The following is a 15,487-nucleotide window of genomic DNA, read 5'->3' as shown; positions in this document are numbered from 1 at the left end:
ACTCCATGTGAGTATGGAATGTTCCTTGTTCATTCCCTTTTCTAGTTTAGACAGTGGATGGAATATGAAAGTGCTTTAGTTGTTTTTTCAGTTGTGATCAGAAGATGGCAGAAAGCAAGGGTTCTTTGATTGCCAAATCTGTACAAAAGCACACTGGAAGGGTGAAAGAGAGGATAATTAGTAAAAATTAATTATGTATTTGTTTCTGTGTACACAGAAATTTAAATTAAGCATCATTGGACTAGTGTTTTTAAGCGGATATTTATTAAGTTATTATCTAATAATACCAAAAAAAATTATCAGTATTGACATTTTACTATTTATTCAGTTAAACCAAATACATTTTTCAAGTACAATGTGCTTAAAATTGTGTGTCATATTCTTGAATGTGATAAAGTATAGAATTAGATTATTATCCTGCTTCCAGCCATTTTATTTGATTACTTTTTTTTGGTTCTTTTATTTTAAAGAAAACTTTGATCATGGCCTTGAAAAGGCCAGAAAAAAATTTTCTGAAGCAGCACCCTCAATAATTTTAGCTACGAGCCACCACTGCTTCGATGATCCAACAAAGTTACATAATACTTCCCCAATTATTGTTTTACTCAACTCCAGAAAGCTAATGAAGATTATACCATGATTTCCCAAAAGTCCATGGCCATCACCTTTCCTGCTGATGAAATGGATTTGCCTCTCTTAAGGCAAGTTCCTCAACTGCAACCCACTATTTTGACTGTTCCTGATTTAAGATCTGAGCTTCATAGACTGTTATGAAACAGAAAAAAATTCCTCTTGATTGCGAATATTTTTTCAATATTCTCTGCAATTGTAACCTTAACAGATTATCTGGAATGTTCAGTAACATCTGTGCTCATATATGACCAGTAATAAAAATAACAAAACCGCTTGTAAATTCTTCTAATTGATGGAATTGGTTTTTTCATAATATTTAGCCAGCCTGGCTTTAGTCTCCTGTACAGTTTTACCTTTGAGAAAGTTTAATATCACTGCATGAAATCTATACATTTTTTTACAAATCACCAACGTATGTATATTTTTCATTAATCAACCATACTTGATTGACTTAAAACGCCAAAATTAAAATTATGAATATATCTGACTGAAACTTGATGTATGCTTCTAATCTAGATGAGGAAACTTATGAATGACCTCAATAATGTATTATCGATGCTATTGCAAAATTAATTATATACTTTTCATAATAATACAAACAACAAAGAAAAATACCATTAGATTAACTAAGTGATATTTCAGCATTTAAATTGTTAAAATTAGCCTATTGTGAGTTTGTATATGCTGTACTGATCAATGTTTTACCATTTTTAACTTTGATAACTTATAAAATGTATTACTGTGTTGTAAGATTTGAGTAAAATCTGTGTTTATTAACTGCATGAGTGTATATTGTGTTGTTAATTTTTTATTGATTATTAATTGTAAGCAATTAATTTGCAGATCACATTTGAGAAAAGTATTACAAAAAGATGAAATGATGTACCGTAGCTACTTTGGAAAAGATACTGTAAGTTTTTACTTTATTTTTTTACACAGTTTTTATATTTTCATTAATACCTTGTATGACCTTTTTAGCATGATTAGTATAAGCATGACACTGAAAACACTTATTTTTACACACATATATATATATATATATATATTAATATTTAAATTAAAATGCACTGATTATCAATTAACAAAAGGGAGCATTTTAATTTTGTTGGTGTGGTTAATATTAACTTCATGAAAATTTACTGTTTTAATATTTTTAATTATATAATAAATTATTTTCTTGGTTTTATATATTCATTAATAATATTTATAGTATAGTTTCTTTAAATTCAAAAATAACAGATATATAGCATGAAATCTTTAAAAAACATTTTGTGATATGGATCTCATGTAAAATTATGAAGTCTGTTCTGAAAATATATATGAATGTATTTTTTATTATGGGGAAGCAGATTGAGTCAAAAAATGAGAGTTTAACACAGTACTGTAATTAATTTTACAATCAATGAATGTTTTTTTTCATGTACTAGCTTTGTCATGAAATTTGTTATTTCAATGTAGTTTTTGTGTACCATTTCTGTAGTATTATCATTTATTATTATCAACTTATGCTTGATAACATGTTGAATAACCCTACTGAATAAAATTTTGCCATTAGTTCATTGACACCAAAAAATACAAAATGTAAAATTCAGCAAGCATTGATCAATGATACTTTTGGGATCAAATAAATTAAAACATGATGTAAAACATTTTAAAGTTGGCTCAACTTACACGAAAAGAGATCTATGTTGTAGTAGACATTAATGAACCAAAATTTTGATGTTGAACAATTTTTTAATTTAATTATAAAAGAATATCAATTTACCATCCAAGTAATTGCTGATGATTTCAGATCTGGGAAGGTTTCAACATATGTTACTTTAACAGATGATTTAGATATATACATAGTAGGTGTAAAATTTGAACCAAAGTGGCTAGGCTCTTAACAGCAAAAATAGTAGCTTTGTACTGTTGCCACACAGGAAGTGCTGGTTATATCACCATTGATTATGATTTTAATACAATCTAATAACTGTAATGAAATTTTGTTATATGCGAACAATTCTTAAACAAATTTTAATCTCAACCTCAATGGAAATCTTTTAACTCTCCTGTAATGAAGAAAACATGACGTATGGAACAGCAGAATTGGAGGGATGCAAATAGTTATTTTTACTACTGTGGAAATATACATCTCACACTTCAGAAGGTGAAAAGTTGATTAATATTATTCATAAGAAGTTCTAAATCAACTTTGTAATGTTTACATTTAAAGATCATAACTGTAGAAGTCACAAATTTAAAAACTTCATTGTGATATCCCTGCTTATTCCTTTACCTAATCCAGAATTTTTTAATTAAATATACAGTAACTCTTATTCACCAAGCACTGTACTTTCAAATATACTATCAGTGGTTTCTAGTTAAACTGATAATGCCACATAAAAGGTCATGATCTAAAAGCTGAGGGGACATATTGAGGGTACGACTGAATGTTCTAAATAAAACCACTAGAAATGTATAATAAAATAGTAAAAGCATTATGTTCAGTTTGTTTAAATAATAAGATTTAAATTTTGAAAAAAGTATAGCAGTGAATATTTAAGATATTTTGTGTTTTATCCGCTAAAGGCAGGAAACCTTATAGAAATGTACACAGTAGGTCTGAAAAATTCCCGAATTAAATTTCTGTGGTCAATACAAGTAACGCCATCTTTCGGACAACCAAGCAGCTATTTAGTACGAAGCTGACGAGGGTGTGTACAAAATTTCATCACGTTTCGTCACTCCAGTCTCGAGTTATATTCGGCCGCTTACGTTGTGTTCTTGTGATCTTGTGTGAGCTCGCGACATGAAACAAAGAAGCGCGATAAAATTTTGTGTTCGACTTCAAAAATCTTTCGTCGAAACTTATTCTAAGATACAGCAAGCATTCAGTGATGAAGCTACATCTCGTACTACAACATACACGTGGTAGAAGCGGTTTAAAGACGGTAGAGAGTCGTTGGATGACGAACGAAGCGAGAGGCTGTCAACAGCTATTCACGATGAAAACGTTGCGAAAGTGCGCGCGCTCCCACTCGAACAACCTCATCTTACCCTTCGGATCGTAGCAGAAGAGCTAAACATCGGTAAAGAGGCGGTACGTACATTTCTAACAGAAAAATATGAACCGCCGAAAAGCGTGCTCTCGTTTCGTTCCACACTTCTTGACCGAAGAACAAAAACAGGTGCGTCTTTCTTGCGCTCAAGACTTCGTTGAAAATACCGATAGCGACTTGCAAACGATTGTAACTGGGAATAAAGCTAGTGTTTCATGCATGATACGTAAACGAAGCGTCAATTCCTTTGCTTGGTTGAGTCCTGGAGCACAAAGACCGGCGAAAGTCAGGCAGCAAAATCAAGAGTGAAAACGATGTTGATGTTGATTGCATTCTTCAACTCAAAGGGTCTGATTCATCATGAATTTGTCCCAACTGGTCAAACCATGAATTCTAAATTCTGTTTGGAAGTAATGAAACGCCTGATGGGTCGCATTCGTCGAATCCGGCCCGAGTACCGGGATCCGGGCAGTTGGACTCTCTTGCATTACGATGCTCAGGCATACATGGCAACAGTTTTAACACGTTAGTACGTCGCAAATCAAATCATCGTCTTATCCCACACGTCCTATTCACCCAATTTGGCTCCAGCAGACTATTTTCTGTTCCCGAAATTCAAGTTGAAAATGAAAGGCCGCTTTTTCGACGACATTCCGGGCATCCAAAGGGCTTGCACCAAGCAGTTGAAGGTCATCATCCAAAGTGATTTCTCCAGAGCATTTGACGGGCTCTACCGGTGCTGCAACGAGTGTATAACTACAAAAAGGATTCTATGTAGCGGGCTGATGTGAGTAAATTCGTTTATCTTTAAATCTGTTAAAATAAAATATGATTTTATTTAATTTAGTTTGGGAACTTTTTAGACATACTGTGTATGTTTTGTAACCATTAAGAGCCCAATAAGAAATAATACATTGAAGTTTTTACAGTTTGAATTTACAAACGAGGCAATAAATAAGCTGAAGTAAACCACAATCAAAATTTTAATGATATTTATCATGAGTTACAGAGGTATAATTTTAAATGAAAGTAAGTAAGTTTTGGACAAATTATATGGAAATTGCCATTATTAAAGAAACTTAACATTGAATTTAATGACTATTCTATTACACGGTGTTAATAAATTAGTTAATCTTATTTAATTATGCAACAAATTTTTTTGAACGCAGTACATTCTCAGGTTTTCATGATGTCTAGTTTGTTAGTTCCTTATGAATCTTCTAGGTGGTGCACAAATGCCTAACTTACAACTGACTATTACTGATCAGAGGATCAGTTATCTCAAAGAAATACTTCAAAACTGACTATTAGGACATAAAATAAATAGAAATCCTATAGAAAAACTAATTTGAATATAATGTAAAAAATTTTTATAAATTTTAATTTTGACTGTGGGATTTCCATTATCAGCAGTGTTAACAGAAATGTATTTTTTAATATATATACTAGTAATATTGTATGTTCATAGACACAAAATTTCTTTAGGGAAGACAATTTTTTGATGTCATTTTTATCATTTATATAATAAAAACATAAAAAATACACCATATGTTATTGTTAATATTTGTATACTATAATAATACAACAGCAAAATTAAATTTATTCATGAAAAATAAATAAACCTTACTATCAATTATTTATAATAGATTTTTATTATACTATATATAAATATACCTATTTAATATTAAATGAAATATAAACCATCAAAACACAGTAAATAGATAAGTTAAACTTACCTTATTAATTCCAAGAATCGATTTCCGTGGGATCCCTCATCTTTAGTTATTAAATTCTATAATTATATTAAAACATATTTATTTATGATTTGTTAGTTTGTCAAAAATATTTTTGAAATAATGCTTTGAAAATAATTAAAGATGAAAATTATTATTTTCATTATTTATTTGACAATACGGGTTGTAAAATAGGTAAAAGAAAATATCAATATGACGGATGATAGCCTACCTTAATGTTGGACTCAAAACATTTTATTTGAAACACCAACAATAGCAAATAATCTTGACAAAAGAGTTTCAAAGATATCTAATAGTATCTCTAAATATATATGTAAAATACCAATTTTCATATTGAAAACATTACCTGAACAATTTCAGACTTATGAGAATTATTTACTTCATGACATAATAGGGTTGCTATGAAAGTACTCAGTCAGATGCAAATGTGACCAAATTACTCTCGTGTTTGTCAAGCATTATCCTTTAGATGGTATGGTGCAAAACTTAAGACACGTGCATTCAGTTAGCATCTTCTATTACTGTCAATGATCAATGCTACAAAATTGTCTTTCATGAGGCAGTCCTTGTTATTGCAGGTATTAGGCTGATTAATATAATTGCCACTGAGTGTCAGTTGAGCTATAATGCAAAAAAAGTAGGCCAGCTCACCACCCCTAGATGCATGTGAGAGATCAAAAATCAAGGTTTTCAGTTATGATAGGACATATGAAATGAATCTTCTGATACTTGTTAAGTACTTGATATTTTTCAATGTCAAAGGTTTATGAGTTGTTAGATGGGTTCTTCCAGTCAACATATTTTGCATTTTCTTTCTGGACATGGTGATTTCAGAGATAAGTTTGCTTGGTTTGGCATCATTGGCTCAAGTTTATACCCAAAATGTAGAGTCAATAATGATGAATACCATATCCTGTATGTTTGCTCATAGTTTGAAGCTGAATGTATAACAATAGTTGAGGAACTTGGGAGAAATAATTTTCTGTTATATTTGCAAGTCAATTGTAAAACCCAAAGAGAATGAAGTATAGATACTGACTTCCTTAGGTGTCTGGCCCTGCAGAGGGTGGCTGAATGGGTTTGATGTAATAGCTAGTGTAGCAATAGCAACCTGGGTGGCTAGGTACCTGCTTGGGTGCTTACTTCGCTAAGATAGTTGTTTCGGCAACTATCACTGGTTAGTTTAGCAGCTCGTTTCATTCCTCTTTGATGGAGCTGTATGTGGAAAAGTGAAGGTATTAAACCTTGCTTCCAAAAGCAGACCAGATCAGAGGTAGAATGTGTTAGGAACTCTGTGATTGAGCTGTATCTGGAAGGGTGAAGGATTGACCTAGTTTCTGAGAGCAGACTAGACTGCGGAGATAGAATATGATTGAAACTCTGTGATGGAGGAGCGGTGTGGGAGGGTGAAGGCATTGATCTCACTCTTGAGAGCGGACCAGATTGGAATAAGTTAGTATTTGCATCCTTGTGAAATTTTCTTAATTGATATTGGTAAATCAAAAAATTATCTGGGTATTTTTAGGACAAAATTGTCATTGTTGCGATAGGCAATTAAAAGATATGAGGATAACATTTTAGATATCTATAGTAGACTCAATTTATATGACTTGTCTAGTTTTGAATTTATTTGGTGAATAACTGTTTTGTGTTTGTCCTTCGGTATTAGAGTGAGGGCCAAGGATCGCACTTCTGTGAAAAGGTTACGTAGTTCAAAGAGTTACAAATTTGAATTAGAAAATATGAGTGAAAATGTTTTGCAAGAAGCCTACAGTGAAACAAGACTTGCAAAGACATAAGAGCTTAATTTCCAAAGTTAAACTAAAACACATCGATGGAAATATCTACTGAGGTAATTTCCATTGGTGACATCCAGAAGGAGGTTGAACTAATGACCGATATGTAATCAGATTACAGACAGAAGCCCATCAAGGCTAGAAACGCAGGATTTGGTGTGGCGATCGAAATCATCACAAGGTGGTGCCTTCCCCAACAGGGTTCAGGATGCTTGTTTGTGGCGCTCGAGTAAAACAAACAAGTTTAGGCACTTTGTGAAAAATGGATAAAATTTAAGTTTTCATTATTATAAAATATTTGTTTTAAAAAGTTCAACTCTGACAAACAAATAAAAATAGTTAATTTTTCTTTAAAGGATTCAGTTCCTTAATTTTAGACAGTAAAAAAATGGTACTGCTGACTAAACGTGGTCGTGCATCCATTCAATGATGAATGCTTGGGACACCCAAAACTGCTGTGGCCGACAAAATCATCACAAAAATTCACAATGCCGAATTAAATGCTCGCCAACTGAAGGTACGTGAGCTTGCTCGATAGATTGTGTTTATTACTTTTTAAATGATGTTTTGGGTGTGAAAAAGCTTACTGCTCTATGGTGTTCGTTAACAGCTGAACAAATATGCACTAGACTGAACACTTCTTGAGGGTAGATTAGTCTTATTTAAACACGATTTCTCTCTGAGTTTCTTTGACATTTTATAACAGTGGTGAAACATGGATTCACCATTATACGCCTGTGACCAAGTAGTGTGTGGAAGTGAATGAAATTACGCCACAGAAAGTGAAAACAGTTCCATCTGCAGGTAAAGTCACCGCACAGTTTTTTTTAGATTCTCGTGGTGTAGTAACTACCTGAAAAAAGGCAGGGCCATCTCCAGGGTATATTTCACTCATTATTGGACTTATTGAAGGGTGCTATACAGACTGAACGTCTTCATCTGGCCAAAAAATAGTACTTTTTCTCATGATAATGCATCTACACACACGTCACGAGTTGTTGCTACAAAATTCCATGACTTATGCTTCTAATGCTTCTACATGCGCCATATTTGCCTGATTGGCTTCCAGAGTTTTGTTTCTGAAACTGAAGAAATTACTCGCTTAATGGAGATTCACTCAAATGTTGTGGTCAAAGCTGAGACAGCTTATTTTGCATTGTGGACAAATAGCATTTTACTGAGAGTATCAAAAAGTTGGAAAGGCATTAGTTTAAATTTATCTTATTGCAAGATGACTACATTGAAATATTAAAATTATTAAAAAATTTTGTGTTTTCTTTGTCAGGCTGAGAACTTTCCTATTATGTCTACGTTACTGCGTAAGGCTTGATCTTGTCGGATAACATCTTGATGTCGGACAACATGTGCCTATAGGCAGACAAATGAGTAATCTCACAGGGGTCTTTATATTTTGAAACTAAGACGTAGGAAGTAAAGAAGTTAATTAACAAAAAAAAGTTATAAGCATTATCATAAAAAAAAAACTTTTTAAACATTCACCTAAAAACAATTATAAATAGTAACCTATATTTAATCTAACTACTTCCATCCACATACTCATATATATATTTTGACATTAGTATCACAAAAAGTTATTCTATTTATATTGAATCAGAATCGGAGACCATCACAATTTTAAGTCCATTTTGGAAGGGCCCAACTCCAGTTTAGTATAAATAAAATAGCAATTATTTTTAATACCAATATTAAAATACACATACGCTTTGTGCACGCAGGTACAGTAAATGTAACATTCTATAGATAATGTTTATCAGTATAAAACTTGTTTATTGCTTTTAGTCCAATCTACTATTTATAAATTAAGTATGAATGTAATTTTTGTTATAGCTTGTGTAGTAGAATTATACATTTTTGTATTAATCATCAGTTAAATTACATCTACTGAATAGCATGATAAAATGTGATTGTAATAAAATTATTTTATAATTTTTAACAACTTCCTGCTACTGGTTTTTATTTATTTATTTATTTTTTTTTAATACTGGTATATTATCTTTTTTGTTACAATTTTTTTAATTTATTATCAATTTATAATAGTTATCCATCTTGTATATTTGAAAATTTATGTTTATTATTTTTAATATATGAATAAAAATTAAATACATATAAAAAATTACACCCAAGAACCTAAACTGTAATTAAATACTAACAAATTCCATAATTCTCAATTGAATTTTCAAACTGAATAATTAGTAACAGTTTTAATCAGTTATCAATGTATGTCACACAAGATTGACAATTTTTTTATTTATTTTCTTTAAAAAAATAAGAGATTTATATCAGTTCAATTTTACGAGGTGTGTGAGAAAAGTAATGAGATTGGTTTCACTGCGAGCGATCTGGCAACGCTGTGTCTACCGGTCTGTGCTAGACCTTCCACATGTTCATCCCTTCCACATGCTCAGTACGAGTTTTAACTCCGTTCAGCCAACACATTATTTTTGACAGCACCATCAGTGAAGTTGTGTTTTTGTTGTTTGTTACGGAAATGGAGCTTCGGAATTTAGAGCGACATTGTGCGGTCAAGTTTTGTGATAAACTTGTGGAATCCGCGAGTGTGGCCTTTGAAAAGTTGAAACAGACCTATGGGGAACATTGCTTATCAAGAGCACAAGTATTCCACTGGCACAAATCATTTTTGGAAGACCGAGAACAAGTTGAAGATCAACCTCACTCAGGGAGACCTTCAACTTCAAAATCTGACGAAAACGTTGAGCGTGTGAGGGTTCTTGTGAGATCAGACCGTCGTTTAAGAATAAGGATGACGAGTGAACGCTTTCACCGTAATCAAATTTTGACGGACGATTTGCACATGCGAAAGGTTTGTGTGAAATCGGTGCCGAAAAACCTCACAACGGAACAGGACAATCGAAGAAACATGTGCGTTGATCTTCTTGAGAAGATTGACAATGGCCAAGAATTCTTCAATTGTGTGATCACAGGTGATGAATCCTGGATGTTTGAGTACGATCCTGAAACAAAGCGGCAAAGCAAAGAGTGAGACACTCTGTCATCTCCTCGAAAATGTCGAATGAGCAAATCAAAGATCAATACCGTGTTGATTTGCTTTTTTGACAGTAGGGGTATCGTGCGTAAAGAATTTGTCCCACCAGGACAGAGTGTCAACCAAGTGTTTTACAAAGGTGTCCTTGAAAGGCTCAGGAAAAGAGTGATTTGCGTGAGACCAGACATCGCAGACAAGTGGATGCTTCATCATGACAATGCCCTGTGTCACACGGCCATTCCATCAGGGAATTTTTGACCTCAAAACGCATTCCTACGGTTCCTCAATCCTATTTACCCGATTTGAGTTCTTGTGACTTTTTTCTTTTCCCGAAATTGAAACGTGTCTTAAAAGAAGAACATCATTTTGGAACTCTGGAAAACATTCTAAAGACTGTGACCGATTGGTTAAAAGTCCTACCAGTTGAAGCCTTCCAGCGCTGCTACCAGGAGTGGGAACAACAACTCTGCCGGTGTATGGCTGCCCAAGGGAACTACTTTGAAATATTGTTGTTTGAAAAAATAAAAACTTTGGTAAGTAAAAAGTAGGTCTTATTACTTTTCTCACATATCTTGTATCCCTTCTTTTTTTTTTACAAAAATGCTTTATAAACTTGTAAATGAACTTCTGATACTTCATTTTTACAAGTGCATCCCAAATGGAAAATTTATTAATTAAATGCCTAGAATTTTTGTTTCATCAAGAAGCATCATCATCTGGTGTTCTGCCTGGAAGCAAGTACCCTACACCATTGCTGTCTCCATCCATCTCTACCACAACCCTTCTCCTTTGTCCCCTTGTAGTACTTTCAGCTTTTTCATCATTGCAGAATCTATGATTCTTATTCTCAGCTTCTCATTCCGATTCTATTTATCCCATATAATATACTCTTAACCTTCTTATACATCACATCATATTACCCTTTTTTAGACACTCAGTATCATCAACGAAGACCCACCAATAAATATTACCAGATAAGAAGTAATACCTTATGGTCATTCCAGAGGCTAAACAGAAAAAGAAAAGAAGTAACAGACATTAGTAAGATTTGAACCGTAAAAATTTCTGTCTAATTGAGTTTAAATCTTGTTAAAACAGGTTACGACATTCATGAATTCCTTACAAATGAATGGTTGAGAACAGAAATTAATTGAGATAAAGACCAAATTAAAACAACAAAACAAAAATTGTTTAATATTTTAGTTTTGTATGGATTCTGAAGGTAACATGAAAATATGATGTACTGATGTACCTTGGAAATTATTTACAGACTTAACCTTCATTATACAGTGGTATTTAGGCAGTGCTTATTATGGAACTCAATCGCCTATTGATGAAAAAGTGGTATAATGAAATGTTATATAAAGCAATTGATACACAGTTTACAAGATAAAGAAATTTGTTAAAAATCAATCTTTTTTTTATAAATTTCACTGGGAATAACCATTAACTCTTATAACAGTTAGTTACATATAATTTTGTAGATAACACACAGGCAAAATGTATTTTATTCTGTTATGTTTTATGATTTCATTAGGTTTATAAATCAGATAATATTTATTTTTATCATTTATAATCTCTTACAATTAATTATTTCATTTTAGTATTTATACATTAATACCAATCTCCATGACAGAGTGGTAGTATCTCTGTTTTTTATCCCATAGATTCTGGGTTCAATTCCCATACAATTTTGGTATTCTATGCACGCTCCAAAAGGAAAAAAGTAACCTTTTCCACCTTACTTTCTCCTGTAGCCTCCGTGAATCACCATTCAGGTGTTACTTTAGAGGATGATATGTATGAGTGTAAATGAAGTGTAATCTTGTACAGTCTCATTTCAACCACTCCTGAGACGTGTGGTTAATTGAAACCCAACCACCAAAGAACACCGGTATCCATGATCTAGAATTCAAATCCGTATAAAAATAACTGACTTCACTAGGACTTGAACACTGGAACTCTTGGCTTCCAAATCAGCTGATTTGGGAAGACACGTTAACCACAAGACCAACCTTCGGTGGGTTAATCTTTTCCACCTGGTCAGTCCTCAATGTGAAACGATCTGACATTCTTCCATTGATTGAATATCTCTGATATTATTGAGTAATCTTATTTAAGATCACCTCTTAAATCAACCAGGAAAGGTATTCGGGGCTAAATATTACTCGTTTAACATTTCAGAAAATAATGAAAGAAGATCTTAGATTTAAATTTTTGACAACTCTCTTTGGGGCATAATCAAAGGAAAAATCTTTTATTTGTGACTAAGTAATCTTGATGAGCTGTAAGCTGCTGTTGGAGGCTATTTTTATGACTCTGATCCTTCAGTATGGAAGAGGATAATTAAAAATATTTGGCAATTCATAAAGCTGAGTGGACAATAAAAGAGATTATTAATTAGTATGGAAATATGAAAAGGGGCTTTGTAGAATTTTGTAGGCAAGTTTTTATTATAGATAGATATTTCTGCTACAGTATCAATGTGTTACATGGTTTATTAATAAAATTACTCTTATATATATATTCTGTTATACAATACTTTTATTAATAATAATTGGATGAAACATTCACAATCAATAGTGGCGCCAGTAGTAGCAGCAGCATTAAAGGTGACACTCAAATAACTGGAGTTGAGACAGCTTGTTTTGGTTCTAATTTGTTCACTTGGTATTTGCAATTGCAACCAATATTAGAGTAGATATAACTACTCATTTCTGAAATGATCATTGAAATCCTTTCATAGCATTTTGATTAATATTTAATTAGTAAAGAACAGTTAGTGCTATAAATGTAGTATTAATTTAGAGATATTATTACAAGAAGTTGTTGCTAAGATTGCCTTTCAGTATAGTATTTTATTTATTTGTAACATTGATTCATAATAAAGTAACAAAATAATATTTTTTAATTATTTTCATAATTTAAATAAGTTTAGAATTAGTGTTCAATAATAATTTTATAACATTTTCACATTTGATCATTTTTATTGTGATTATACTCTTCAGATCGATGACAGTTCAGAACTGGGGTTTCGAAGTCGAGTGAGTTAACATTATTCATTTTTATTATGAAATACCTTTTTATTATTTATATACCTGCTTTACAATTTTTAAAAGCAACATTACTTAAATGGCATTGCTATATTCTTTTATCTGCTTAATAGAGATAATAATGATTAAATTGTTTAATTTACAAGACTATCCAGTCTTGTGTTTTAAACGGTTTTCCAGTAAGAGCTATATGATGTCCCTAGGTTATGTTTTACATTTGTTGTTTGTATGAAGAATATGTGTACATATGTTGAAGGATAACATTGAAATGATTGTTCTGTGAAAAACACATTTTGTACACTATGTGATTTTTTTAGGTTCACAAAATTGATTCTTTCAGCTAAAACAACTAAAACAATCCCCAGTAACAATGAGAAAACTTGATCTATAAACGATATAAAAACTTTTGAACATGCTTGTTCAGTTGAAAACAATTTCACAATGTGGTTTGTGAAAGCATAGCATGAAATTCTACAAATGTTAATTGTATGGTGTTTGCAGTAATTAGCCATTACCAAGATTACTATATGGCAGTTTTAAGAAAATATCTGACTTTATTCTTATAAGAATCAGTTAAGTTATGATTGAGGCTAATAAGTCATAGGCACAATCGTACTTCTGTTGATTAGATGCTTGAAAACAAAGCGACAACTTCAAATGACAAGAGTCATATTCAGCAACAATCGTATTTTCTTCTTAATGAGTACATTAATAAGCAAAACTGTCTCATTTAAGACCATAAAAATCCAAGAGAAATCCTTAAACAGGCAAATATTCCCAATGTGTCATCATTTAGTATGGTTCATGGACTGGAGGTGTTATTTGGAATCTTTTCTTTTGTATGCTCTTACAAAACACTACCACATTTATCACTCGTTCATGAATAAAGTTATGGAGTTGTTATGAGTTACAACAAGATGGTACAACGTCCCTTACCGCCTAAAAAACAATGTTTTTATTACAATAAACCTCAGAACTGCAAATTCTTTCATGAAGCTGGTAACAGCTGGCCTTCAACATGGTAGGATCATTTTCTTTAAAGTTTCATAAATAATAATGTATACACCAACAATCTACAAACAGTAATTTATGAGCTCAAAAGTGAGATTCATCTTTAAGCTTGTGATTCAACCATAATTATGTTCAGATGCCATTGAAAGATCTATTAACACTGGCTATCTGTGAGGATGACCATTTACCCAATATTATTTTTTATACATAATATAATACTGTTAGTTTGAAGTGTTACGTTCAGTTTTCTAAATTTAATTTCAAAAAATTCAATAGCTCTTATTGGAAAACCCAATAATTTTAATGGGTGCTTAAAAATGGTGTATTTAAAGCTTGTTAAAATTTGTACAAAATATTTGTAGCCTATTGAAGAATAAATTTCAATTTTTACAAGTGTGTTTGGCATATTCTATAAAAAAATATATTTTTTATAAAACAAGTAGGAAATTTAAAGTGAACAAAATCCTCATTCATGAAACAGGTCCAAGTTATATTTGACAGTGTGAATAATGTTTTTTTTAATTATGAAAAAAAGAGTAAGAAAATAATTTAATTTAAGAGTAAGAAATAAACAGCTACAATATTTTTTCTTTTTTTTAATTATAAATTTCAAATTGTTCTTCAAAGAATTCCTGATGGGTCTTTAAAAAATTTGTTCTAAAACAAACCTTACTTTTAATTTACTTTATAATTTAATAAATTATTTTTATTATTATGATTATTTCTACAAAATCATATTTTTTTATTATTGTGATTATGTTTTAAATTTGTTTATTTTGAAACGATCTGAAAGCTTAGATCATGGCCATGTAGATGCTTACTTTTAAAAACTACTTCAACACCACTTTTAGGTTACCCATAGGAAAACCCCACTCTTGAAGAGCTGTTCTCTTACCTTGTTCATTATCATGGTAAAGTTCCGCACTACCTACCTGATGTGATTAATAAAAGATGGTAATTTGTTATCAAACCATATGCCTAGTTACTTATGAACTCTGAACACTAATTATGGTCCCTTTATGTTTATCGTAGGGTTTCAACTGATATTTAATTTTGACATATCTTTCAGATGCACAGTATTTTCTTAGGCATAAATATATTGAAATTTCGCTGTTCTATTCAGGCCTCCCAGACAGCCATAGCCATTTCACCATGTTCTCTAATTGTGGGCATG

At 31.8% G+C, this 15,487-nt stretch overlaps 1 protein-coding gene across 5 annotated transcripts in view; it reads left to right on the top strand.

Annotated features, from left to right (window-relative positions):
- The window catches only part of spz (Spaetzle domain-containing protein), a 169,649-nt gene that overhangs the window by 134,878 nt on the left and 19,284 nt on the right, over positions 1–15,487 (top strand). For 4 of the 5 annotated variants that reach the window (XM_075359728.1, XM_075359731.1, XM_075359730.1 and 1 more), the window contains exons 5-6: positions 1,477–1,543; positions 13,258–13,293. In XM_075359728.1, coding sequence (XP_075215843.1) covers positions 1,477–1,543; positions 13,258–13,293 — 103 coding nt within the window. The remainder of the gene's footprint in view (positions 1–1,476; positions 1,544–13,257; positions 13,294–15,487) is intronic. The other variant, XM_075359732.1, reaches the window with a different exon arrangement.

The sequence above is a fragment of the Lycorma delicatula genome, chromosome 3 (assembly GCF_047948215.1).
Source record: "Lycorma delicatula isolate Av1 chromosome 3, ASM4794821v1, whole genome shotgun sequence".
In the NCBI taxonomy this organism is placed as follows: domain Eukaryota; kingdom Metazoa; phylum Arthropoda; class Insecta; order Hemiptera; family Fulgoridae; genus Lycorma; species Lycorma delicatula.
Note: the sequence above shows the minus strand (reverse complement) of the source record. Positions and strands in the feature narration are given on the sequence as shown.